Below are 27618 nucleotides of genomic sequence, written 5' to 3'. Positions count from 1 at the left end.
ACTATACTCTTTCTGCCTATTCCTTCAGGTAACAACTTTCTTAGCATTTTCTTACAGTGTTTTTTTTCCCTGAATCTCCCTACAAAACCCTACACAACTGCCCACATCAGATATCATCCTAACATCTATTGTCCCTTAATCAGAACTACTATAACAATACTTACTTGCTAAATACAGTGTATTTTACAAGCATTCATTGCCACAAGTACTTGTCTATTAAACTACTTTATAGGTGAGGAAGGAAAGGCTTAGAGGTGTTAAAAGACTTATTTAAAAGACAAAGAGAGGGCTGGAGAGATAGCTGAGGAATTTAGAGCATCTGCAGAAAAACAACTTCAGTTTCTAGTACCCACATGGCAGCTTACTGCAACCAGTAAACTCCAGTTCCAGGGAATTGAATAATCTCTAACTTCCAGAGGCACCAGACATACACATGATACAGATAAACACATGCAGGCAAATATTCATATAAATGAAATAAAAAGAATCTTTTTTAAAAATGAGGACAAGGGCTAGTGGAGATCCAACAATGAGGGCAGATACAATTTTAAGGTCTTTGTAAAGGATATCACTTTTGTTAAGATTTATTTTTAATAATATGTATATATGTGTGAGGGATGGGAGACACTTGCAGAGGCATCAGAGACCCTGGAGCTCCAGGCTGTTGTAATCCACCTCCTGCAGCTGCTGGGAACAAGCTCTGAACTACTGAGCTAACTCTCCAGTCCAGAATACAGTATTTTATTATTAGCCAAATCATGTACAAATTCACTTTCAGGTGATTAAAATGATACAAGATTATAATCAAGTTATAACGGGGCAAATAAAGCAACAATCAGAAGTAGATAAAAATGATTAGGAAAGAAAAGTACTCTTGTTGCTGCTTAGAAATAAAGCAAAAGGCCGGGCGGTGGTGGCGCATGCCTTTAATCCCAGCACTCGGATCTCTGAGTTCGAGGCCAGCCTGGTCTACAAGAGCTAATTCCAGGACAGGCTCTAGAAACTACAGGGAAACCCTGTCTCGAAAAAAACCAAAAAAGAAATAAAGCAAAAGAATATCTAGGGACCTTAAAGTGACTACAACACTAAAAGGAAAACTGACAGCATCAAAAAACCAATGCATGTGTCAAAACAAAACTTGTACATAAAAAGGAAAAATCATACTGAACACACATAGCCATAATATACGTGTTGACTTAACATAAAGCATATCACAGATAAAAAGTAATAGACTGAGTAGGGACAGGGCAATCTTCTATCATACACAAATAGAAATAGAAGAGAGGAACAAAAAACAAATTGCAGCTACTGACATTATAAGATGTGCTGGTAAGTCTGAAGAGAAAGAGCTGAAGGACTGGGAAGTGATACTCTTACCAGGGAGCCAGGATTTTCTTTTGTGGGTTTGAACTATCCTGGATAAAAAAGAATATCAAAATGGTCCGAGATGGAAGCTTAAGGATACAATGAAGTTTCAAATTCTACAAAACTCATAGTACAGGCCACAAAACTAGGGTAACGGGAGCAAACAAGACACAAGTTCTAAGAATACAAGCACATGGATATATGGACTTCTTGGTTGGTCATCTTTTCCTCAACAGTTTTAATGTGTTATCCCACTGGTTTCTGGCTGCCATGGTGTGTGATAAAAGAATCAAGCATTTTTTTTTAATTTTGTATGTGATGAGTTGCTATTTTGTTGTTCCTTTAAAAATTCTCTTTTGACAGTTTTACTATAATTAATGTGCAGCTCCTTGAATTTAATCTAACTGGAGTTCACTGAGCCCTCTGAATGTGAAATTACTGTTTAACACCTTATTTTTTATTATGCTGGAAATTTTTCAGCCAGTATTAAACTATCTAAATGTTCTTCACTGCTACAACTCTTTCAAAAAATAAAAAATTTACATTTACTTATTTGTGCTTGTGTCTGACTATAACTCTCAAAATCCATTTGTTATAATTTAATCACCAAAGGATGTCTCCAACCAAATTTCTTCCTTCAGATATCAGGAATCCTGAGATGAGGCTGAAAAAGTATAAGAGACAAAGAGGACAGAGGACACCAAGGAAACAAGGCCCTCTAATGAGCAAAGCACATATGAATGCACAGACAGAAGCAACATGCACAGGACCTGCAAGTCTGCACCAAGTCCTCTGCATATATATTACAGCTTCCAATTAAGCATTTTTGTGGGACTCTCAGTGTCCCACTGTTTTGAGTGGGTCTCTGAGCTTTTTTTCTTCTGTTGGGGTTACCTTGTCAAACTCTGAAGTGATGGTTTTTGTTTTATCTTATATTTTATTTTGTTATGTTTTATTGTTACCTCTTAGAAGCTTATTCTTTTCTAACGAGACAGAAAGGGAGTGGATCCAGATGGGAATGGAAGTAGGGAGGAAACTGAGGGGAAACTGTAATCGGAATAAATTTTGAGAAAAGAATCTACTTTTAATTAAGGGAAAAAATAAAATGCTTGTTATAAAAAAATAAACACCAATGTAATGGCAAAAGTTGGAGGCTTTAGGAGGTGATAAAGACACATGAGAGCTGAAAATTTGTGAGTAGGATTATTAAGATTTTTAACCAGGCATGCCTTTAACCCTAGCACTTGGGAGACAGAGGCAAGGGGAGCCCTGAGTTCAAGTCTGTTCTACAGAGAAAGTTCCAGGACAGCCAGGGCTACACAGAGGAATCCTGACTCCAAAAATAATAACAATAACAATAATAGTAAAATATTTCCGAAAGAGATTTTAAAGCAGAAATAAAAATAAAAAATTAAGATTTTCCTATGATTATTTTTTTCCTAGCTATGTTGCCCAGGCTTTGGACTCAAGATTCTCTTACCTCAGCTTCCAGAGTGCTTGAGAATTGACATTTTTTAAGACTTGTGTTCATTAAAATGTATAATAAATACTTTTCACCTAAAATTTTCCGTTTGCAAACTCTAAACACCATCAAAGTCAAGGAAAAACTTCCAGTTCAATAAAAATTAAAAGACTTCAATCCTCCCCAGTTCTAACTTTTATAAGCAAAAAATTCCTGGAAATAACACAAGAAACAAGCAACAACTTTTCTCAAGACCTCAGAACCTCCCCTGTTTCCAGGACAGAATATCACTGCAGAAGCTACTGATCTAGTACCTTCAATCATTATAGAGTAAAAAGAACTGCAAGCAAAACCAAAGTCCCAAGAAAAAGGCAGCTTAACAAAAAAACTGGCTCTCATCCCTCTACCTAAAATTTGACTGGGCTAAGCATGCAACTAACTTATGCCCAACCCACCAAAATCAGAAATGAGGTACTTCTCTTACCACGCAGTATGGGCAAGTGACTTACACACTCGCCTCAGCAGAAGCAGTCTTGCTCATGGTAGCTCCTACCACAGTAATGTTAGCAGGGTAAAACAAGTCAATGATCTTCAAGGTCATTGATAAGAGTGCCCTAATTTTATCAAGATATTATAGGTTGGCTAGTTAAAAAGCTCACTTTCTTTCTACATGTGGCAGAAGCATAGGAAAGTGCACTTCCTATGCCCATGACTGGGTTAGTGGCTGTAGATGGAACGGTGGGCTGCGTCCCGCCACCTGGCTAGCTTTACCCAAAATAATTACACGAAAACTGTATTCTTTTAAACACTGCCTGGCCCATTAGTTTCAGCCTCTTATTGGCTAATTAGCCCATATTTAGTAATCCGTGTAGCACTACGAGGTAGTCACTTACCAGAAGAGATCTTAACCTGCGTCCATTTCCGAGAGGAGAAGCATGGCAACTCACTATGGCGACTGCCTGAAGCGTCTGCCCAACTCTGCTTCCTTTCTCCCACAATTCTGTTCTGTCTACTCCACCTACCTAATTTTCTGTCCTCTTAAAGGGCCAAGGCAGTTTTTTTTTAATTAATCAATAAAAGTAACACATAGACACTCCTCCATCAAGTGGCAAGACAGAAAGAGGATATAATCTAAGCCACATGCAGTAAAAGAAAAAGGTGCTCCCATTTACCCACTTAGAGTAAGGCATAGAAGGTAGGCAACCACCACTATCATCTAGCACAGTATTTCTCAACCTTCCTAATGCTGCAACCTTTCAAGACAGTTCCTCATGTTGTGGTGAACCCCAATCATAAAATTATTTTCAATGCTACTTCATAACTAATTTTGCTACTGTTATGAATCTTAAATATCTGATAATGCGGGATATCTTACATGCAACCCCTACATTCATCCTGAAAGGGGTTTCAATCCACAGGCTGACAACCACTGATCTAGCAGATAGGAGACTTGAAGCTAAGGCAGTCACTTTATTATGCATCACCACCCCACACGCGTAACAGTCCTGGGTGGGCAGGACCCAGCAAGGAGCTGAAGCTGCACCCTAATTCAGTATCAAGAAAATTGAACAAGGTGACCATAGTAGCAATGGGACCCAGTAGGAGGCAGAACTTCTACATCCATCACTGAAACAGAGTAGTAAGTAGGCCAACAAGAAGTTTAAATTGTTCCAGTGCCAGTGGCACTCACTGTGAGCTGAGCTCTAACTTTATATTTGGCATCAACAGGGATAAAGAGAACAGAGATAATAGGTTTGTGCTATATGCTGTAGCATGAGGAGCAGTCTGAGTTAACTCCCTACTTCTTTCTTGCTAGAGCAACACAGCACATCAGAATGTTATCTTAATGTCTCACTCAAGAGACAAGACAGTATTAAACTGATCCCCATTCTGCGTAATTCCACTTTACCAGGGTAAATGTCAGTAGAACCAATTAAAACTATGAAATACACACACAAAATTCTCTCTCTCTCTCTCTCTCTCTCTCTCTCTCTCTCTCTCTCTCTCTCTCTCTCTCTCTCTCTCTCCCTCCCTCCCTCCCTCCCCGCCCACCTCTTGTCCTACATGTCCTACATCTCATCAAGGATATTGACTATTTAAAAAAAGGTAGACTTCTCCGAATATGATACCCAAAATGTACACAATACAATAAAAAAATCACATCCTTCCAAAACCCCAAAAATATAACATGAAGACATGGAGACAAACAACAAGCAATAGTGCTTATTATCAGTTTTAAATTATTCAATAGATTTAAAAGCCATCAACAAAATGCTTCAAATAAGCAATTAGAACTGCTCTTGAAACAAGCAAACAAAAAACTGGAAAAGTCTCAGCAACGGCAATTAAAAGAACGAAACAAAAATTATGAAACTGAAACTTAAAATATCAAAGATAAAAACTTTCTGGCTAGGCCTAACACAATCATGGAAATGACAAAAAAGAATCTGTGAGCAGATCAATACAGTCACCAATCTAAACAAAGAGAAAATAGTGAGAACAAATTAACACAGCCTGGGGACCTATATAACAAAGAAAATAAGCTAAGATATAAAGGATCACACTCAAAAGCATAACAAAAACACCAAGATGTGCTCTTTCTCTCTCTGTATGCATGCATGCATGCATGCATGTATGTATTTATGTATATCCCACAGAAAGGTAAGAAGAAAGAGTAATGAAAATTACATTGTGCCGGCTAGTTTTATGTCTTTATCTCTCATTCCTGAGGTGTATATTTGCTCTATATAAAATATGCAGTGGAGATTTCCCTTTCAGTATGTGACAAAAGTTATATTATTTTCTTTTGGGTTTTTATTTATTGTTGTTTTTTCAGACTGCAAATGAGAAATCTGCTGTCCTTCAAATTGGTGTTCCCATATAAATGATGATCTGCCTAGTCATTTTCAAGAATCTTTTTGTCTCTGCTTTCCAGAAGTTTAGTTATTAAGATGTTGGTGCTGGTATTTTTAGTATTGTTTTATTTAGTGTTTACTTGCCTTTTCTATATGTGTAATCTGTTTCAATAAATTTGAGAAATTTTCAGCCACTGTTACCATTGAATATTTCTTTAATCTTACATTCCCTCATTTTCCAAAACCCTGAAAATAATCTTAGCTCGTTTATTTTGTTATATAGGTCCCTGAAGCAATTTCATTTGTTTTTCACTAGTTTTATGCCAATTTGACAGAAGCTTCAGTCATTTAGGAACAGAGAACATCATAGAGAAAATGTCTCCAGCAGAACAGCCTACAGGCAAGCCAATAGACAATGTCTTATGTAGTAATTGATGAGGGAGGGCCCAGCCCATTTTGGTTGGTGTCATCCCTAAGTAGGCTCTCCTGTGGATGTATAAAAAAGCAGACTGAGCAAATGTGAGGAGCCAAAAAGTAGGCAGCACCCCTCCATAGCCACTACATCAGCTCCTGCCTCCAGGTTCTTTCCTAGCTTCCCTCTGTGATGGACTGTTTGTTACCTGGGAGTGTAATATAAAATAAAATAAACTCCTTCCTAAGCTGCTTTTGGTTATGGTCTTTAATCACAGAAATAGAAACCATTACTAAAACACACATGAAACAATAAAATAGCAGGCTTAAACTCTAAGTATAAATGACCTAGAGATATTAATTAAGAGAGACAGGAAGAGTTAATTTAAGTGTCAAACAACATACATTATGAGCAAAAAATTACTTCCAGTATGACAACACAAGTAAGTTGAAAGAAAAAGAAAAATGAAAAACTATATAGCAGAGTAGAGAGTGTAGCACAGTGCAGAGTGCTTGCCTAACATATGCAAAGCCCTGAGTTCTACTTTCAATACACAAAAAGGAAAAAGAGGAAAATACTATGTAAACATTAAATACTTTAAAGGCAAAAGTGTCTGTGGTAAGAGAAAGTACACGACAGAGCAGGGAAAATCACCAATAAAACAAAGGGAGACATTAAATACTGACAAAAGTATTAACACACCAAAAGACATGGGTATAAATGCAATGACAGAACCTCAAAGTACAGGAAGCAAACACAAATCCATAACTGCAGATGAAGACAGGCAAAACCACACACTAAACAATTCACAGAAATACTGGACAGCAAACTGGCAAGGACAGTGAAGAACTAAGCACAATCAACCAACATCATCTATCATGTTGGTTTACACAGTAAGAGTAAAACACATATTCAAGCATCCAGAAATATTCACAAACAGAAAACAAAATATGTACCAAATCATAAAACAAAAGACAACAATTAAAAAATTAGACACAGTAAAAACTCTTGACCACAATGGAAATAAGCTAAAAAAAAAAAAAAAAAAAAAAAAAAAAAAAAAAAAAAAAGGAGCAATAAAGTTAAGAGAAAAAACTCCAAATATTCATAACCTGTTAATACTCCAAAGCTAAAAGAGATTTGAAAACTCAGGAGGAATTTAAAAAAAATCATAAAACTGATGAAAAAAAACTGTTACAGAATATATTAGGCACAGCTAAAGTAATGCTGAAAGGTAATATGCTAACACTGTACCATCTAACAATCTAAATTCCTCGCTTAAGAATGGTATTATTTATAAAGTAATAAAAAATTATTAGAACAAAATAATAAAATAAAAAAAGAAACTAAAAACAAGCAAGTAGTGTATGTCTTAATCTCAGTCAGCCTAGTCCATATAGTGAGTTCCAGGCCAACCAACTACCTGTCTCAATAAATAAATAAATAAAAAGAAAACCAAGAAAAAAGTTGAGAGATAAAAGACCCAGAAATGTCTTTTCATGTCAAAAATAAAACTCGAGATCATTACACATATCAAATAGCCATTGAAAGCTCAATTTAAAAAAAAAAAAAGAGCAGAAAGAATTCTTATATAACAAACCCAGAAATTTAGAAAAAGTAAACCAATTCCCCCAAAAGTACAAATTACCAAGATTCAGCAAACATGGCAAAGTCTAAGAAGCATTCAAGGTGAATTCCTAATAAGAGCTTCAAAAAGAGAAGCTTACCCATTTCACCAATTTTTATTCAGAAAGAAAAACATTTCCCAGCTCCTTTTCTGAAGGCAAGCATACAGTAAACGATAGCAAAGCTAGACAAATGCTATCTATACACCAAATTACACACCAAAATGAACTCAAATACAGAAATTCAGCCTCATAATCACAGACACAAAATTCAACAAAAAAAAAAAAAATTAGCAAATGTAATTCAACAAGTAACAAATGAATTATACATGAAGACCAACTAAGTTTTAGTCTGGGCATGTAAAGATGGTTTAACATTTTTCACACACCAACAGACTAAAGAAAAAAATGGTTAAAAAAAAAACACATCAAATGACCCACTTGGGGAAAAAAAGGCATTTGACAAAATCCAACTTTCATGAGAAAAACTCCTAAACAGTTAAAAAGCAGCTAGGTAAAGGAGAATGGATACAGGAACATTCTCAACTGTATAAACTGCATGTTCTGAAAAATCTAGCATGAGCTTTTTTTTTTTTTTTTTTTTTTTAAATACAGGCTCACGAGGTAAAGGCTTCTGTCACCAAGTCTGACAAGACAACCTGCGTTGGATATCACCAGGATCCACATCATAGAAAGGAGAGAATCAACTCCCACAAGCCATGCACTGATCTGCACACATGTACGCACACACAAGCACACAGAATAAATGTAATCTTACAGAGATTTTTTTTAGCTCTATCATATATTTTACAGCAAATAACTGAATGTTTTCCCTCTATCTTCAGGAATAAGGAAAAGATGTCCACTGTCTCTATTCTTATTCAACACAGTACCTACTAGAAATGCTAGCCACTGCACTGAGGCAAGAGTGATAAAAGACATAAAGGTTGGAAAGGAAAAAATAAAACTTAAAATAGATAACATGAATCTCTATTTAGAATATCATACAAGGAATCTATAATAATAAAACTTCCTAGGATAAATGTGTGATCAAGGTTACCATACAAAAATATACATATATACATATATACATACATACATACATATATACATACTGGGCTGGGGAGATGGCTCAGTTGGTAAAAAAAGGGTCTGCCATGCAAGCATGAGGACATGAGGTTCAGATCCCCAACACTCACATAAAAACAGGCACAACTGGCCAGCCAATCTAGACAAATCCATAAGCTCCAGTTTAAGTAAAAGAATGTGTCTCAAAAACTGAAATAAAGATATCCTGACAACAACCTCTGTCCTCAAGTGACTGCATGAGTAAGAACATACAGGCACACAACACAAAACAAATAATTTAATACACCACAGGGATGAGGGGTATGACTCAGCGATAGAGAAATGAGGTCCTAGGTTTGGTATTCAGCCATGAAAATTAAAAAAAAAAAAAAAATCAATCTTAGGCTCTCCTACAAGATAATCAACTATCCCAAGTTATCCCTGACCTCCACATACACACTGTGACACGTGTGCATGCACACAAACACAATACACACACATTATTTAGATCTACCATCAGCTTCACAGTTGGAATAAGTGTAAATTGTGATCTTCAATTTAGACCTACAATGATAATTTATACTTGTTTCAAAGGAAATGAAACACTTAGGTATAAATGTAACAAATACAGAATAATTCACAAAAAAACTAATTAAATAAAAAAGTGCTTCAAACTTGGGTACTGGAAGACAGCATAGTAATTCATATCAACTTTAAAAAAATAATTTTAGTGCCTTAGGCCACATATGTGAAGATCATAAGACAACTTTCAAGAGTTATTTCTTTCCTTCTACCATGTGGATCTTGGGGATCTAACTTACATCACCAGACTTGGTAGCAAGCACCTTTACCCACTGAACTATCTCATAGGCCCACAAGCTTACTTTTAAATGAATACAGAATAAACGATAAGAACTACAATATTTAATATTAAGGCTTAGATTTAGCTACTATAAGCATACTAATAGAAGAACAGATCTACGAATAAATGAAACAAAATACAGCACCCAAAAGAAATAAGACTCTAGAATTATGTCTAATTTTTGATACAAAGCAATTAGATGGAAAATATCACCTTTTTAGCAAACAGGGGTAGAGTAATTAAACATATTACAACAAAAATAAAATAAACTTCAACCTAAACCTCACATCTTGTTCAAATATAAACACATAAAAAACTGCATTTACCACAAACTTTAGAGCTCAGGCTCAGTGGAGAGAAGAACTTATTGACAATATTGAGAAACTGAGTTCTGGTCTGCAATAACCACACAAAAGCCACACATAGTGGTACACACTTGTCACCCTCAGTGCTAGGAGATGGGGTGAAACTGCTGGGACTTGCTGGTCACTCAACCAGCCTAGGAGGAAATAAAAAAGCACTCTAGATATAGTAAGAAATCCTTTCTCAAGGGTACAAAGTAACAGAGGATGACACCCTTTACCTTCTAGCCTCTGCATGTACATACACAAGCACATATACCCATACAAGAAAATCTGATCACACATATACCACACACACAAACACACAAACAAACAAACACACACACACACACACACACACGTGTAAAACTCTGAATAATAAAAAGCATTTTTTTTAAAAAAAGGTCTTCAGGACCTATAAAAAATTTAAAGATCAGCCAGGTGGTGGTGGCAGACGCCTTTAATCCCAGCACTAGGGAGACAGAGACAGGCCTGTTTCTGTGAGTTCAAGGCCAGCCTGGTCTACAGAGCCAGTTCCAGGACAGGCTCCAAAGTTACAGAGAAAGCCTGTTGTGAAAAACAAAAACAAAAAATAAAAAAAAAAAAAAATAAAGATCCATGGAATAGAGTCAATGAGATACCTCAGCAGGTAAAGGCACTTTCCAGTAAACCTAAATTCTAGTCCCAGAACCCACAAGGTGGAAGGAAAGAACCAATTCCCATCAGTTGTCGTCTGACCTCCACATTATGCCGTGCACAAGCACACTGCACACACACCATAAATATGCAAATGAGTAAAATTTTCAATAGAATATGTCTAGAAAATTGATCTCTTTTTATTCTGTTGTTTTGTTTTGTTTGAGACAGGGTTTCTCCATGTAGCTCTGGCCAACTCACTTTGTAGACCAGGCTGGCCAACCTAGACCTCAGACCTGCCTGCCTTTGCCTCCTGAGTGCTGGTATTAAAGGTGTATGCTACCACTGCCCAGCTGAAAATTGGTAACTCTTGCTCTGTTAAAACAAACAAACAAACAAACAAACAAACTTAAAACATTCAAAGCAAAGCAACTGGGCAGCAGAAATACTTCTTGTTAGAGTTAAGTAGTGGGCATACACCTTGGTAGATCCAAACCAAGGAATGGTGCAGAGGCTACACCACACAACTTCACACAAGAGATTTATGGGGGGCGGGGGGGGGGGTGAAAGGCAAGGACATAAGAGAGACAGACTGAAAGAGACAGAGAGACAGAGACAGAGAGAACAAAAGAGCAGTCTGTGATGGAGGAAACCTTTTGACCACTAGCAATGACATAGCTGCTGGAGCTGAGTTAGAGCTGCGGCAGTTAAGCCACTCAAGGCAGGCTGGAGTACCTGATTCCTAATACTTCTAAAAGGCAAAATACAAAAAGCCCTCAGGCTGAGGGTACTGGCCCAGCCAGAGATAGAATGCTTGCCCAGTAAACACCAGTGTCTAACATTTTATTGCCAGCATTACCAAAAGACACTTAAACAGCTCAAAGACAAACAGAAAAAAAAAAAAAAAAAAAAAAAAAAACAAGAAAAAAGAAACAGGGAAAACACACGAATAAATATTCCACTAAAAAAAGATACAAGATAAAAAAAATAACATGATAGACGTTGCCAGGTGTGGTGACACTCAACTGTAATACCAGCAAAAGTGGCTGGGACAAGATTACATAATCTCAAAACAGCCTGTATGTAGTAAAACCCTATGAGAAAGGGGGATGGGAGTTGATTGGGACACAACATTGGAGAGAAGGCTCAACAGTGTGTTAAGTCTTCCAGAGAATCTGAGCTTGGTTTCCAGTACCCACATGGTAGCTCACAACCATCTGTAACTCAAGTTCCGGAGGATACTATACCCCCCCCCTTCTAACCTCTGAGGGCATTGCATGCACATAGTACACAAAAATAGACACAAACACCCATACACATAAAATAAAAATAAACATATTTTAAAACATATGCAACTACCAGCAACTGTACTGAGAGGCAAAAGAAGGCAGATCTCGGTGGTTTGAGGCCAGCCTAATCTACCACAGTGAGTGTCAGGACAGCAAGAGCTGTTACACAGACAAACCCTGTCTTTAAAAGCAAAAAACCGGGGGGAGGGAGAGTCTAAAGAAATGATCCTGGAAAAATGGCTCAGTCATTAGGAGAGTTATCATATGGCTCTTGCAGAGGAACCAGGCTCAATTTCCAGCTCCCACATCAGACAATTCACAACTACCGTTAACTCCAGCTAAAGCAGATCTGACACCCTCTTGTGGTCTTCAGGGACACTGAATTCATGTACACAAACCTATACATAAACACGTATGCACATAATTAAAAATTAAAAATAAGGGACTCTAGAGACAGTCATTGAGAGTACTTGTTGCTCTTGAAGAGGACCCAGCACCCACCTGGCAACTCAAAACCATTTGTTAACTCCAAGTCCAGGGGATTCAATGTCTCTTATGATCTCCAATAGGCACACACATGGTGTATATACATACTCATACACGTAAAATAAAAAATTTAAACCTAAAAAAATAACTTTAGAAATTTTTTTTTCAAAGTGAGAAGAGCTGGAGAGTTGGTTCAGTAGTTAAGAGGACATGTTACTACTCTTGCAGAAGGCCCAAGTTCAATTATCAGCCATCTGTAACTCCAGTCCCAGGGGATCCAATGCCCTCTTCTGACCTCTGAATATACCAGGAATACGCATGGTGCACATACATACATACATACACACATACATACATACATGCATGCATGCATGCAGGGAAAATACTCGCACATAAAATAAATCTAAAAAAATTACATGAGAGGAACTCTATAAAGTAAAAAGTTCAAAATCCATCTCCCTAGCTGTGTTCTGCTCTCCATAATAGTGATTACTTAACTACTTTGTGACTACCCCTCTAAAACTGTCAAAGATCTTTATCTTTTAAGCAGGCAGACAACCGCACTGAAGAACCCATAGAGGGCTGGAGATGGCTCAGAGGTTAAGAGCACTGGCTGTTCATTTCAAGTGCCCACAGGGTGGCTCACAATCATCTGTAATGAAATCTGGTGCCCTCTTCTGGTGTGCAGGTATACATGCAGACAGAACACTGCATACATAATAAATCTTTAAAAAAAAATAGGAAAGTATATATTAGTATTACAAAGAAAGATCATGAGGTACATAACACATAGATCATCCTTTGAAGAGCTGAAAAAGCCAAAATCTGATTTTTAGATTATTTTTGTAAACAAAATTAAAAAGCAACTTGTTACTATCTAAATTGAGAATTAGTAAGGATCTCCAAAGAAAAAATTCCCATAGTTTTTAGGAGCTTTGTAATCTGTTAAACCAAACTTTCTTACAAATGTTCAGAGTACTGGACACTGTGCTTTCTGCTGCTAATATTCATGGGCCAGTAATCCTTATACTAATCCCACCCCACCCAAGGAGTTTCAAATTTAACATAAAGATATCCACATTACCTTCATATTTCCTACACTGAGGACTTGAACTTGGTGTGCATTCAAATATTTCTGTCATAACTTATAAACCAATACAGAAAGCATATGCAATTATATGTCAAGTTTCAGTATGAATACATGACTATCGATCATGCGTTCATTAAATAAACTCCATTAATTAAATAGTCTGCAAATAACTACATGAAAGCCCTAAATAGCCCAACCATCATTTCAATTCTTGGACAGTGGTAGGTAGTGGGTTTTTTGGTGTTTTTTTTTTTTTAAAAAAAAAAACAAACATAAATTAGTTCACTGGATACCACATTTCAAAAATATTAATAATGTTGTGTTATCAGTCATTAACATCAATTTCAAAGAAATCAAAACATCACTAAGTTTCAAAACAAAAATGAACAAAAATCCCTTTCAAATATGCAAAACATTGGTAATATATATGCAAAACTAAATGTTACATGATCAAAATCAGAAAAAGAGTGCAGCCTGCTAAGCAATAAACCTTAAGAGTAAGTATGTTTTTGTTACTCAAGTAACAAAAATTTACCTTTGAAGCAATTTTAACAACCTATATTATGTAATAGGGAATCAAATGTTGTTTTTTGTATCCGAGTCTACAGAAAATCTATTCAATGAAAAAAACAGAAATTTAAAATTACCAGTTTAGAGCCAAGCATTCTTACGGCTCACTCTTATAAATCCCAGTAGTAAGGAGGCTGATGCAGGAACAATATTACCTATGGCCACCTGGGACTAGAGTTTTAAGACCCTGTCTCAATTAAACAAAGAAACAAGAGTCTACATATGTACTGCTGCAACTCTATTCTGTGTCAGACATGTGAACATGTTCTGTAATCTCTTACTATAATTTTGTTTCAGGGAACACAGCAAAAACCTTAGCAAATATGTAGTAATTGCTTAAAACTTTCCAAGCAATTTTGACTATAAGTGTTTAGAAGATAATTTTTCAACTAGAAAACAAGTTTAAAAATCCATCAAATTAAAAATCTAATTTTCAGGCACAAGGCATACTTATTTATTTTGTGTGTGGGGGGGAGAATGAATCAGTTCTCTCTCCCTCCTCATTGTAGTTCAAAGGGATCAAACTTAAGTCCTCAGGCTTGGCAACAAGTGCCTTTTCCTGATGAGTCATCTTGCCAGCCCTCACAATACTATTTCTATAACTACTTTTTCCAACCAAAACACTAAAGTTCTTTAGCACTGAAAATGAATATCCTCTTTTTTGGTTTTTCGAGACAGGGTTTCTCTGCAGCTTTAGAGCCTGGCCTGGAACTAGCTCTTGTAGACCAGGCTGGTCTCGAACTCACAGAGATCCGCCTGCCTCTGCCTCCCAAGTGCTGGGATTAAAGGCTTGCGCCACCACGGCCCGGCTGAATATCCTCTTTAAGTCCTTACAAAAATACACATTTGTTTTCACACATCACCAATAATCCAATATTATAACACAAGATACCTCTAAAACTTACTTAAAAATTTCCTCACATATGCAAAACCAAGTTTAGGAAAATATATGCTTCAGTAGATCTTAAAAATTATTTTCATTACCCACCCCCAAAAATAAAATGTCAAGTATTTTCTTAATATCACTTTAAGAATACATTTTTAATTTTTCAAATGATGAACAATTTGTAATTCCTAAGTATTCTATAAAATCTTTCTATTAAAAGAGCTATCAAAAAGAAATCCAACCAGAATACTTAAGACAAACTTTAACATAAGATTGTTTAAAATAAACAACTATAGGGCTTGGGACATGGCTCAGTCAATAATTACTTACTGCCAAGTCTGACCACCTGGGTTTAATCACGGTGACACAGGAAAGACTAGAACAAGGAGTCCTGACTTTCTACTGGTGCTTGCTAGTGTGCCTGCTCTAGCCTGCATGCAATGCTCTCTTCTCCATGTCTCCCCTCCTTGTCTCTCATGTGCACACAAACACATACACGCAGTTAAGAGCACTGATTGCTCTTACAGAGGATCCAGGTTCAATTCCAATAACCCACAACTGCCAGTTCTAAGAGATCAGAAGCTTTCTGGCCTCACCAGTCACCACCCAAGTGGTACACAGACATACATGCAGGCAAAACACCCACAGACATAAATAAGTAATAATAATGAATAATTAAGTTATCCAAAAATTAAGGTTCAACATTAAAGAGAAAATTTAAAGATCATGCTATATTACAAGAATTCTAAAGCAAGCTCTAGTTCCTTACAGCCTTATTTAAGGTATTACTACAAAAATACTTTATTAAATTTTTTAAATACAAAACACCATACTATGTATAAAAGACAATCCTGCAAAGAAAACTTCTTTCAATGACTCTTGCATAATCGGATCTTACAAAAGAACGCAGAGTCCAGGAGAAATCACCTGAAATATAGCAGCCTCACACAGGAAAAAGTAATAAATAAATCTGCGAACAAATCAACAATACTTATGTAATGGTTTTAGTTTTTCAAAACTTTTTAGACTTCTGTTTATAAATGTGCACTTTAAAACTTTAAGGATGCAATAAAAACACAAGGGGAAATTTTTTTTCTCAAGACAAGTAGGAATAACTAAATTTCCACAAGAAATTTAGCGAAATACATTTGGAACAGACGAAATTTTTCTGGGAATAATGCAACAAAATTCATAGCTAAAAAAGGAATTCTGGTAATTATTTAATTTATTATGTGTTCGGTTAAACTGCCTGAACACACACAGTAGAGAAAAGTCAACATTTTTTAAAGCGTTACATAGGAAATAATTCTAAAACAAACATAACTCAACATTCCATTCCCCAAACCTCACATCCAAAAATACAGATTCTCAAGAAACTTAAAGGATGAATAAAACTAAATAACTCAATACTCCTTTCCAAGGACTCTAGTTCACTCATTCTATGCAGAATCCAATTCAAACAGAAGAAAAAAGTTACATTTTGTGAAGCATAAATTTATATTATACATTTTACGGATATGTTTAAGCTAATAAAGACACAACTAAGAACTATGCAAGCGTTCAAAATACGTAATATAGAATGTTTTAGCATAAAGGCTGTTGGGTCCTGATCTAAGTAGCTAGGACTCTAAGGAGCACTTAGCCCAAACAATGAAGATTTTTTTTCTAGCTCAATATACTACTACTCAGTTTATCAAACTACCCGACACGTATTAAGTCATAATTCATCCTCAAAATAAAATGAAGCTTCACAAATTTTTCATGTTTAAGATGTTATTGTATTCAAATACCAAAAAAAAATGAATAACGCACATTTAGAAAATTTTGAAAATGCTCAATTTTTAAAATGTTAACTGTAGGTTTCACTCACTAGTACAATACAATATCTAATGTTAGGCACCACCTGCTGTGATTCTGATTACATGCCTTCTAAGATGAAATTATGAACTAGCACTTTACACGTGTACATAAAACAGATTCCACTTATTTCTTCATCACCATAACCAAAAGCAATAAATTTAGTCAAACTTTCAAAATGAATTCTTCCTGCTAGCAACTTTCCTAACGCAATGTAGACTAGCAATGCTCAATCCAAAATAAAATGGGCCTTCAATCTGAACACTTAATTAACTTTGGAATGACAACTTCACAGAAATCTAGTCTTTGTACATAAAAGACTTTCAAATAGGTTGGGGTAATCTTAAAAGCCGAAGACCAACAACTATTGATGCTTATATCATTCAAAAACTAGTCTGTACATTTTGTCCAGCAACAATTTTAATGGAGTGAATTAATACCCATATTGTCAAAGTTTAATTCAAATGCTCCTACCGCTCAAAGAAACTAAACTTACTGAAAAGGATAATATGTGTTCTGTTTTCTGGTGACTGCCTACATTCAAAACTTCTTATATTTAGATACCTGTGACCAGGGATAAAAAGCAACTAATGTCGCTAAACCAAAATACAGACAAAAAAAGATAATCACTAAAATAATTAACTTTTTAAAATGGTGCTAGGCTTTAGTCTTCTTTCTTAAACTTCTCACTTGCAACAATAGAGCTAAGTGTCAAATGCAAACCTAGACTACAGCCAAAGAAGAAAATGTCTAACGAATGCAACAGCTTGCATACACACTCCAAGTTTCAGGGTCCAAATGAACAAGAAAGCCTCCCAATACCATTCCAAGCACATTTCGGTCAGGAAATATAAACTGCAGTCGACGGAACAGACTCCAGCCTTTGTTCAATAGCTTGCTTCCGATGGGTAACCAAATGTGCTACAGGTTGATCAGCATTACCAGGCTGACGCATGCTGTTTCCAAGCTAGAGAAGGGTACAAAAAAAAAAAATCTACATGCAAATAATCTATGACAATTTTTTTTAACCACTGAGCTACACACTCCAAGGGAGAGGCCTGTTCTTCGATACTATTTATTTCCATGTTTACCTCTCTTCCCTCCCCAAACCCCCCCTCCTTTCACTTTCTCCTCCCACCCTGTCCCGCCATCTTGGGCCGATAGAAGCAGCCATTACTTAACTAAATGACAGTACCAACAACTTTCCACACAAATAGAGACTACACCCCAAATCCTCGCCAATCGCCCCCGGCAGACTCACAGGAAACGAAGGTCCAGAAAACGCACGCACATATAACTGTGGTAGATCTACAGCAGAGAGACCCAAAAAGTAAACAAGTCACCTAAGTTCAGGTAAAGCACATAGCAATCGAGATACATGTCACCAACCCCATGCAAAGTCGTCACCAACCTAAAGTACGGACAACTTCCCCCTGCAGGCGGCAGAGACAAGAAGCCGTCCCAAAACGTTCGGTTAACAGCAGACATCACCAACAGCCTGACTAAAGGAAGTCTAAAATTCCGGGGAGGTAACTAATGGGGGATCCAAGGCAATCTGTCCCGTTCGGGATCTCAGGACCCTGCAGAGGCACCCCGGGGATCATCGGCCTAGCTCCCTTGGGCGCTAACATCGGAAACAATTTGGCCGCCGCACATGAGCTCGGCCCAAAATGCGCTGCTGCCTCTGTTGCTCTGGCTCCGTGAGAAGTGATCTCAAGAGAGCAAGCGAGGCACCAGGGGGTGCGAGGAGCGCGGGGGCAGGAAATAGTTGTCCGCAAGCCCCTCGGCTGTCGTCCGAGGCCACAAAGAGTGGTGGCCCCGGGTGCGGGGCCCCGGGCGAGCGCTCCTCTGGCCCAAGGGACCGTGTCCGCGCTCCGGCCCGCAGCTGCCTTACCTTGCCCAAGAGGGCCTTCATCCTGGCGCCATCTTCATGAAACCTCACAAATCCGAAGAGGCGGCTGCCGAGAAAGACACAAGCGGCTCGTTAGTGCTCCCGCAACGCCGTCGACCGGTCCCTGCCGGAGCCAGAGGCCCCGGAGTCGGCGCGGCGCCCTGAGCGCCCAGCCGAGATGCCCGCCCCACCGCCACCACACGCGAGCCAAGCTCCAGCCTCGGCGGAGAGCGGCGCCTGCCTGTCCCGAGCCGCCCCGGCCGCTGCCCGCGCCCCGTACCTGTCCAGTCCGCCGAGCGCCTCCCTTTCGTCGCCTGTCAGGCTGGGGGACGCCTCTTCGCTCTCGCCGCTCGCTTTTCCCGCCGCCATTTTCTTTTCCTCATCACCGAAAGCGGCGGCGGCGGCGGCGGCAGCGGTAGCGAGCGACACTCCGCAGGATTTCATGGAAACGCAGCGAATTCCCAACTCCAACACCGACAGCCCCCCTCCCCTGGCCGGGGCCCGCAACGACGCCCCCAATCTCCGCACGGGACCGGCACACCAACTTTATCTCTGCCTCCTCCGCCGCGAAAGGCGGCGGTGGCGAAAAATCCCAACGCGGTAGAGGCGAAGGCAGCTGCAGCAGGGGCTGTGGAGCCACTGGGTCGGAAGCGGCGACGACTCGGCTGTAGGGTCACATCGCGGGGGTGGGAAGGGGACAGCCACAGGCGGGGACGACGGGAATGGCCGGAGCGCGCGGGGACCGGGAGCTCTGGGAGGATTCGTAGGAGACACAAACTTCCCCGGCACCAGCACAAAGTTGTTGTAATTGTGTCACACAGCGAACCCCACGCCGCTGCCGTGACCCCCCCTTCCTGCCCGGCTTCTGCGACCAATCGGAGCAGGCCCTTCGCCTCACGTGACCTTTGTTGACTCGCGTCAGCCGTGGCTCCACTCAACTTGCTAGCTGCTTTAGCCCGCCCACCGAGGCCGCCACAGAACCGGGAGCAGGGTGCTCGCCAGCTCTGCTCGGTGATTGGTTGAAGGGCCTGTCCGTCCCGAGAAGGGTTGTCACTGAGTGGGGCAGCCGGCTAGGTTGTGCTTCTTAAATACGCGGGCAGAGAATGGAGGGTACGGGCCGAGTGGCTTCGGGTGCCCTGGCGGGCTCGGGAGGGGGAGGGGAGGGGGAGGGCTGGGCGAGGTCCGACACCGCCCGCGGCGGCCGCGCTCGGGGACACCGTGGACGATCTGTGCCTCCCCAGAAACCTTGCGGTAGGCCGAGACTGCGGCTTCGGTGCTCCTGCGCTCGCCCGCGCACTCCGGGAATAGCGAGCCCCACGGGGCCGAGGAGCGGCCGTGGAGCGGTCCCAGACCGCTGCCCTCGGAGGAAGGCGCACACTTTGACCCTGCCACAAATAAGGACCTCCACGGGGCGTGCTCCGGAGGGGCAGCAGCCCTGGCGCCGCCCTAGACTAGGCCCCAGTGGCGGTCCGAAGCCCCACACCCTCCCCCAAGGTGAAGGGGAAAACGTCCCCGACCCCCGCCCATACACCCCAGGCCGGAAGGAGTGAAGAGTGGCCCGCAGGGGTATGGCGCGCTGGCCACGGCACCCCACCGCCAAAGGTCTGTCGGCAGCACTTTCGGACCAAATCTAACTACTGCTTGGATTTAGCCCGCACCCTTGCAGTAATTCATTACACTGGAAGAAAAAGAACAGTGAAATTTGTTGAGGGGGATACCCAGAATGCTGGCTCCTGTTGCTGTCGTCTCAGTGGGACCTCCATGGAAGAGTAGGAACTGCTTGTGAACTGACCTTAGAGAACAGAGCCTCAACACACTTGGCTGCCCAGAAAAGCTTTTGCCTGCTTCCCCGACATACGGAAACCGAGGGGCACATAAAAGTCTGCTGTTGAGTCCACAGTATAATCAGGAGAAAAACTAATGGACTTGGAAAGGCAGATTTAATTTGTATCTCATATAGCAGGGCACACCTCCAGTTTTAGGGGATAGGGAAGTACTGATTATTAAGGAATGACTATATGAAGAAAAGGATCCCTTTGTAAGTGGAATTTTATGTGTTTTAAATAGTAAGTTTACACCTGTAATCAATAGGGTATATTTAATTTTCGATTTCAGACTGCGAGTGCTGAGTCGGTAAATCCTAGCTGGATTTAGTGAGACAATGACAATCCGAGTGATTTCTGCAAACACAGGGCACTTTCAATTGCTGCCTGGAGACTAGTAACTAGATGAACAAACTCTAATTTTATATGAATTATATTTCATGTTTACAGTTTTGGAAAACATCTCTTCCACTCTATGGTATTCCATTTTACTTGAGTGAGTGCAGGGGACTGAATATTTTCCATAACTAAATTAACACATGTATTGTTAAGTGTTACCAATGGTGACCTTCAAAACCTGAAAGATTTTTGGCCTCACTACCACACAAACACTTGCTTGCACAAACAGAAATCAAATCTGCCAGTATTTGGCCATATTCCCAAAGTTAGTGGCTTCTGATTCAGTACCTTCCCAAAAATGATATAAAGCCACCCACCACCCATGATTCAATGCCTTCCTGTCCTCCATTGCTAGGATAAAATATTAGGGATAGAGTGATGGGGGCGGCTGAAGTCTAGCTAGCACTGCCACGTCTAATCCTTTGTTCAAGCTGTGTGACCTCTAATCCAAAGCTGTTGTTTTGCTTTGGAGGGGTTCTTGTTTGTTGGGGCACAGATTTTATGAGACAGCATTTCGCTCTGTAACCTAGACTGGCTTCTGTGTTCTCCGGCCTCAGACTCCTCCCTTTTGGGCATAGAAGACATGTACCACCATGCCTGGCTAAACCAGCACTTTGTTTATTCCAACTACAAGGATTTATCCTCCATCAAGCATGAAGCAGTTTCCATATAGAAACATAAGTCTTACATCACTGTGTGAGTTTTTGGCCTTTTTCATAGTTTATCTTCTGTCAAATATAAGTAAAATAAGTTTGGACCCTTTCTTAGTCACTGTTGAGAAAATGATTAAATTTTATTTTAAATTTATGACATACAAAGATGGGAAATGTTTATTTTATAATAATTATATCTGTGGAAAATAGTAACTGGGCTGATTTAGCTCAATTGGTAAAATGCTAGCCTATCATCATACATGAAGCATTTAGTGTGTTCCCCAGCACAGCATAAAGAGGGTGAGGCAGCACAGACCTCTAATCAATCACTCAGAAGGTAGAGACAGGAGGGTCAGAGGTTGAAGGTCATCCTAGGCTACAAAGAAGGGCATCAAAACATGGAAGGTAGAGTGCTGTCACAGTAAAAGCCTGCTCTGTATTACATCATACAAATCTAGGCTTTAATCCTATCTCTACCACTTAATAGTGAGGCAGCCAACCTTCAATAACTCAAAGTATTTGTCACTAAGCCTGACAATATGAGTTCGACTCCCAGAATTCCCCAATCCATGAATTGACACTTGCAAGTTGTCTTCTGACCTCCACAGGCTTACTATGACATACACATGCCCATACACACACACACACACACACAATTAAAAAAAATTAACAAACTCTGACCACTTAATGAAATTATTTTAAAGAGTTGACACTGTGGCCTGGAGTAGGGGCACATGCCTTTAGTCCCAGCATTTGGGAGGCAGAGGCAGATGAATCTCTGAGTCTGAGGCCAACTTGGGCTACACAGCAAGTTCCATGATAGCCAGGGCTACACAGAGAAAACCTGCCTCAAAAAAATCAAAGATAAAGAAAGAAAAATTGGATACTGTAAAACAGATGGAATACTAGATATATAATATAGAATCCTAAGCCTTAATAGGACTCGGTGTGATTAGCATACTCAGGGACTTAAAGTCAATCTCCAGCATCAAAATAAACAAAATTTAAAATTTTGATTTTTGAGATCTTGCTTTCACATACAAGGTCTAAATTTTTTATCAGTACACTACAAATCACTTCTGCCTATCCTTCACCCTCCCTCTAAACCCAATACAAAAGCAATCCTAATCCACTTCATATTTAGTGAATATAACCACAGTGTTGCTATTCCCCTCATTCTAAAATGGAAAATTATACCAATTCTAGATTTTTTATAATTCTGATAACACAATAGAAGCTCAGAAAAATTAAATCAGAATTTTCCAACCTAATAAAACTTTCACAGGCAAATCAACTGTATAAAACGTGGTAAGTCAGCTTATGGACTAAATACTGTGTAATTTGAAGTAGTAATACACATACTATAAGTTCCATCAATGTCAAACCAGTTACAAGAAAATAAATTTAGCTTATTTTAAACAATGAAATATTTAACCTAAAAAATGCAAAATGAATAATAAAAATCTGGAGATAAGGTTCAAGCTGCAGATCAGAAAAGCAAAGCAGCCAAGCCACTAGAGAGCTCTTATCTCCTTGAAATCTTCAGACTGAAAGAGAGCGAGTTCCTGTCTAACCCCACTTTATAGTCCTCTCTAGTGCTGGGATTAGAGGCATGCATCACCACCACCCAGCAATTATGACTAAGTAGTGTGACTGCTGGGATAAAAGGTGTGTGCCACCACTACCTGGCTTATATGGCTGACTAGTATAGCTGTTTAGTGTTCTCATCTTCAGGCAAGCTTTGTTTATTAAAATACAAATGAAATATCACTACATTTCCCTTTTTGTCTAAAAAATAAGGCTATAACTAATATAAGAAAACTATATACAATATATACAGGCAATAAATATATCAACAATGTCTATTCCATTTGCATTTGACATATTCAGAGAAAATACTCCCTATCTATCCTATCTTGGTGAGTCCAAAGTTTTGTACCTAATTTACTTCCTATTATAAATTGCTTTCTGCATCTGGTAAACAAGGAAAACTATAACTCTCTAGTCTTCAACTCCCTCAGAGACTCAAGAAGGAAATAATATTAACTGAGTAAGCAGGAAGTACAAACAAGTGACTTCCAAAAAATGTGAGAAATGAGAGAAAACATCTGACTGCATAGACAGTCACCCAAAGTTCCTCTGTAACATTGGGGCATTCATCTTTGGCCTACAGGCCTAGCATATCCAACAGCCTTTTCTGTGAAAGCAGGATATTCTGAAAAGCTGTCCCTCCTTGTCTTGTCCATGTTTTCTTTTGTGTCCTGCTTGTCCATTTAGGGCAGCATGATGTCAGCAATTGAAACAAGGGCATTTTCTTGCCCAGTGGTGTGCTTTTGCACATGTGGAGTTTCTTCAGTGTTCATTATCTACTCTGAAGTAAATTGGTGCTGCCAGGAGCAGACATGTCTTATTGTCATAAAAAAAGAAAAAGAAAGAAAAAGAAACCTATATTATTAAAATATCTTAAATCCCATATTCTGGAGATCTCTGAAATGTTTGAATATGACCTGTCTATCTAAAATATATCTTTGTTTGACCTTGAAAACATACCTAATGTGACTATAAGTTCAATTATAATAGGTAATTAACTACTAACCTGTATTTCTTTATTATCTTAAACAGTATAATAAAAAATTTCAAGGACAAGAAATTTGTATTACATTGTTAAATGAGTTGTATAGGTACAATACATTGAACAAGAGTAGAAAGGTATGTATAATACGTTCTAATAAAATTAATCTTAATATATAGAATTTGTATACAATATACAAAAATCTAATCAAATATAACATATTAAAAACTAGTAGTTACTTTTCTAAAGTAGATTCAGTAATTGATACAGAATGTGTCAAATGGGGGAACACAAGTCAAATTATCCCAAGCTAACTCTGAATAGAGTATTATAAGGTTTTACTTTATTAAAGGAGATCTCACAAATTACAGTGAGGAAATAGGGATGGGGTTTGACAGCCAGGTAAAGCTCACAAGAAGAACAGAGAGACCTGTGCAAAACTGTGGCTTTTTGGTACTCTAAGTCATACCCCAACCTAGTCTAGCCTCTTAAAAGCCATTGGCTGAAAGAGGTTCCCTAACACCTCCCCATTTTGTCTAAATAAGAGCATTCCAAACCCAATATAATACATATACATAAGCATATACACTAAGAACAGCTATCAAGTATAAAAATTAGAATTACAACCAGCATAAACAATATTAAGCAAGGAGCATATGCTAAATGTTTTAATAATCATTTTATCCTAAGGAGTCTAAGTCTTGTATTGGAAATTGCTTGGCTAGATCATAAGATGAAGGTAACTACAACTATCGAATCTTCAACCCCATCAAAGGCCTGAGAAGAGAGATAATATTACTTGAGTAGGCAGGAAGTACAATCAAGCAGCTTCCAAAATGTGCAGTAGATGACAGAGACAACTGGCTACCTGAGTAATCACCCAGAGTCTCATTTCCAGAGTCTCATTTGCAAGGTTGTAGCAACCAATTTTGACTAAGGCCTAGAATAACTGACAGACCATTTTCAGAGGCAGGGAAAATTTACAAAACCATATAACCCTGTCTTTGCAAGGTTTCCCAGTCATTTTGCTTTTATCTTGCTTGTCCTGTCCGGACACCATGCACTCACTCTGTCAGTGGTCAAAGCATGTGCAGTTCCTTGCCCAAAGGCCAGTTGTGCCAACATGAAAACAAACTCCAAGTAGAGTGTCTTAGGTGCTCAACATTGTCTCGGGAATAGATTAGTGCTGCCAGGAGCATCGTGTCTCAAGTCAATAGAACCCTAAGTTATTTAAATGTCATATTCTACAGTTATTTGAAGTGGTTGAAGATTACCTATCTATGCAGAATACAATTTCTATGTATCTGAAGAACCTAATTAGTCTGACTGTAAGTATGACAAACATGAATAACTATTGACTATAATACTTGATACCTTTATAATTTAAAGACTAAGACTTTGTATCAGAATATTAAACAATCTTTGAACAGCTATGCGGTGAATGAGGACAATGACCTCAAAGTGTAAACAATGTGTAAGTATCTTGATCAGAGGTAGAAATATATAATGCAATATGATAAATATATCTTAAAATTGTATCACTATACAAAATATCTTAAATAGATGTAGAATCATGCATGCATACGATATGAAAAATAATTGTGCACTGGTATATAAATATTATAAACAGAAATAGGTGCATATTCATATTCAATATGACAAATATAATTTGAACTTGTATCAATATATAAGAATCTATACCAATGTAAATTGTCCATAAATAACAGCTCACAAGTATTTACTCTATTACTTATTTTTATTATTATTAGTGTGAGTAAGTTCACACTAATCTACCTATCATCCCATTCAGTACCCCCCTCTTTTTTCAAGGAGATCTCTGGGACTACATAATTTCCATCCCAACCCCCAACCCTATACAAATAATAACCCCTAAATGATGTCCCTAACCCTGAGGACAAACTTTGTTGGGAAAGGGGACATTGTCTTCTAGAATTCCTTCCACCTGTCGTGGGGGTGATGTTCTTTCTATGGGATTCTGTAAAAGTAAAATGATGCTTAAATTTCAAGATTACTATCTGGTCTCTGAGTAGTCAATAGGTTTTATTTTTTTTTAAAGTTCTTATTTGGCCAGAACATTGTAAGAAGGTGCACCGTCTCACCTAACTAATTTGGAACCATCTTGAGCAGCTCATACCCCAAACCAGTCTTATAGCAGCACTATCAGCATCATGACATTATATCAACCAGGTAGAGTCATTGTTGTGAGGCCCCATCAACTTCCTAGAAATTTCAAAGTTTATTGCAAGAAAATATACTGTTCATTGGGGAAGAGTTAAACATTCATACAGACATATATTCAATGAAAGATGTGATATAGACAAAATAGGCATGAAGAAAAGTAATTTTTTTCTAAAGTCTTTTGTCTTTCTGTCCTGGTATGGCTCCTGACATGAGACAGAAACTCTGAATTTTTCTTTTAACAGCATGCTTAGATTTAGAGACAGATAGCCATTGTCCAACTCCAAAACCAGCTTTGATTTTTAAGTGATTTTATAACTCTATATGAAATATATGTATATATATATATTATTCATATATATATATATATATATATATATATATGAATGATGAATTTTTATCCTCAGATGACCTGGCCTCATAAGTCATATTACTCTTTACTTAGTGATCCTTTCTGGATAGTAATTTTTTTCTCTTTAGGCATCCAAATATCCAAAGTCTCTTGACTTTTTGAAGATGAGTATTTTTCTGTAAAGACAAAAACAGAACCCTGCCCCAACCTTTATGAGGTTTCCTTACCACCTGTATGATTGTCACCTCTTTGGATGAGCTGTCGTTTCTCTTTCTCAAGAGATTTTTCTTTTTAAAACCGAATCTTTATTAATTTTTGTGGTATCCATAGATTTCTTCTCCTGTGGAAACAAGCAAAACCCCTTCCCCAATACAGCACATCTCCTGGTTTCCATTGTGAGGTCAACACATCCTTGAAATACACGACTGATTTAATTCAGAAGTCTTTTCTATTATCCAATGTCTCTCTGCTGCCACTATTTCTTTCTCATTAGCATTAAGAAAATTCAAAGTTAATAAAGCATTATGCAATCTATTTCTGGGGGTGTTCCCATCCCTTTCTGTTTGTTTAGCATATCCTTTATAGTTTGATTTGAACTTTCTATAAATGCCTGACCTGTACAATTGCTTGGTATACCTGTAATATGCCTTATATTATATGTAATAAGCAAAAAGTAAACTGTTTCATTTTCTTAGACACATATGCTGAACCATTGTCTCTATTTGTGCAGGTATACCTGTGATGGCCATAACTTCTAATAAATGTGTAATTACTGAATCAGACTTTTCTGAGTGCAAGGTAGTTGCACACTGAAAGCCTGAATAAGTATTAATGGAGTGGTGTACATATTTTAATTTTCCAAATTCTAGAAAGTGGAACACATCTGCCAGATTTTATTCCTTTGTGTACCCTTTGGGTTAGTACC

The 27618-nt window shown here is 38.5% G+C and overlaps 1 protein-coding gene across 19 annotated transcripts in view; it reads right to left on the bottom strand.

Moving 5' to 3' along the window:
- Kdm6a (lysine demethylase 6A) overlaps positions 1-19504 on the bottom strand; it is a 142307-nt gene extending 122803 nt beyond the window's left edge. For all 19 annotated transcript variants that reach the window (XM_038316933.1, XM_038316935.1, XM_038316934.1 and 16 more), the window contains exons 1-2: positions 18976-19504; positions 18699-18762 (exon numbers count right to left, since the gene is read on the bottom strand). In XM_038316933.1, coding sequence (XP_038172861.1) covers positions 18699-18762; positions 18976-19139 — 228 coding nt within the window. In that variant the 5' untranslated portion in view covers positions 19140-19504. The remainder of the gene's footprint in view (positions 1-18698; positions 18763-18975) is intronic.
- Positions 19505-27618: the final 8114 nt, after the last annotated feature.

The sequence above is a fragment of the Arvicola amphibius genome, chromosome X, assembly GCF_903992535.2.
Source record: "Arvicola amphibius chromosome X, mArvAmp1.2, whole genome shotgun sequence".
Lineage (NCBI taxonomy): Eukaryota > Metazoa > Chordata > Mammalia > Rodentia > Cricetidae > Arvicola > Arvicola amphibius.
This window is presented reverse-complemented; position numbering and strand designations above follow the sequence as displayed.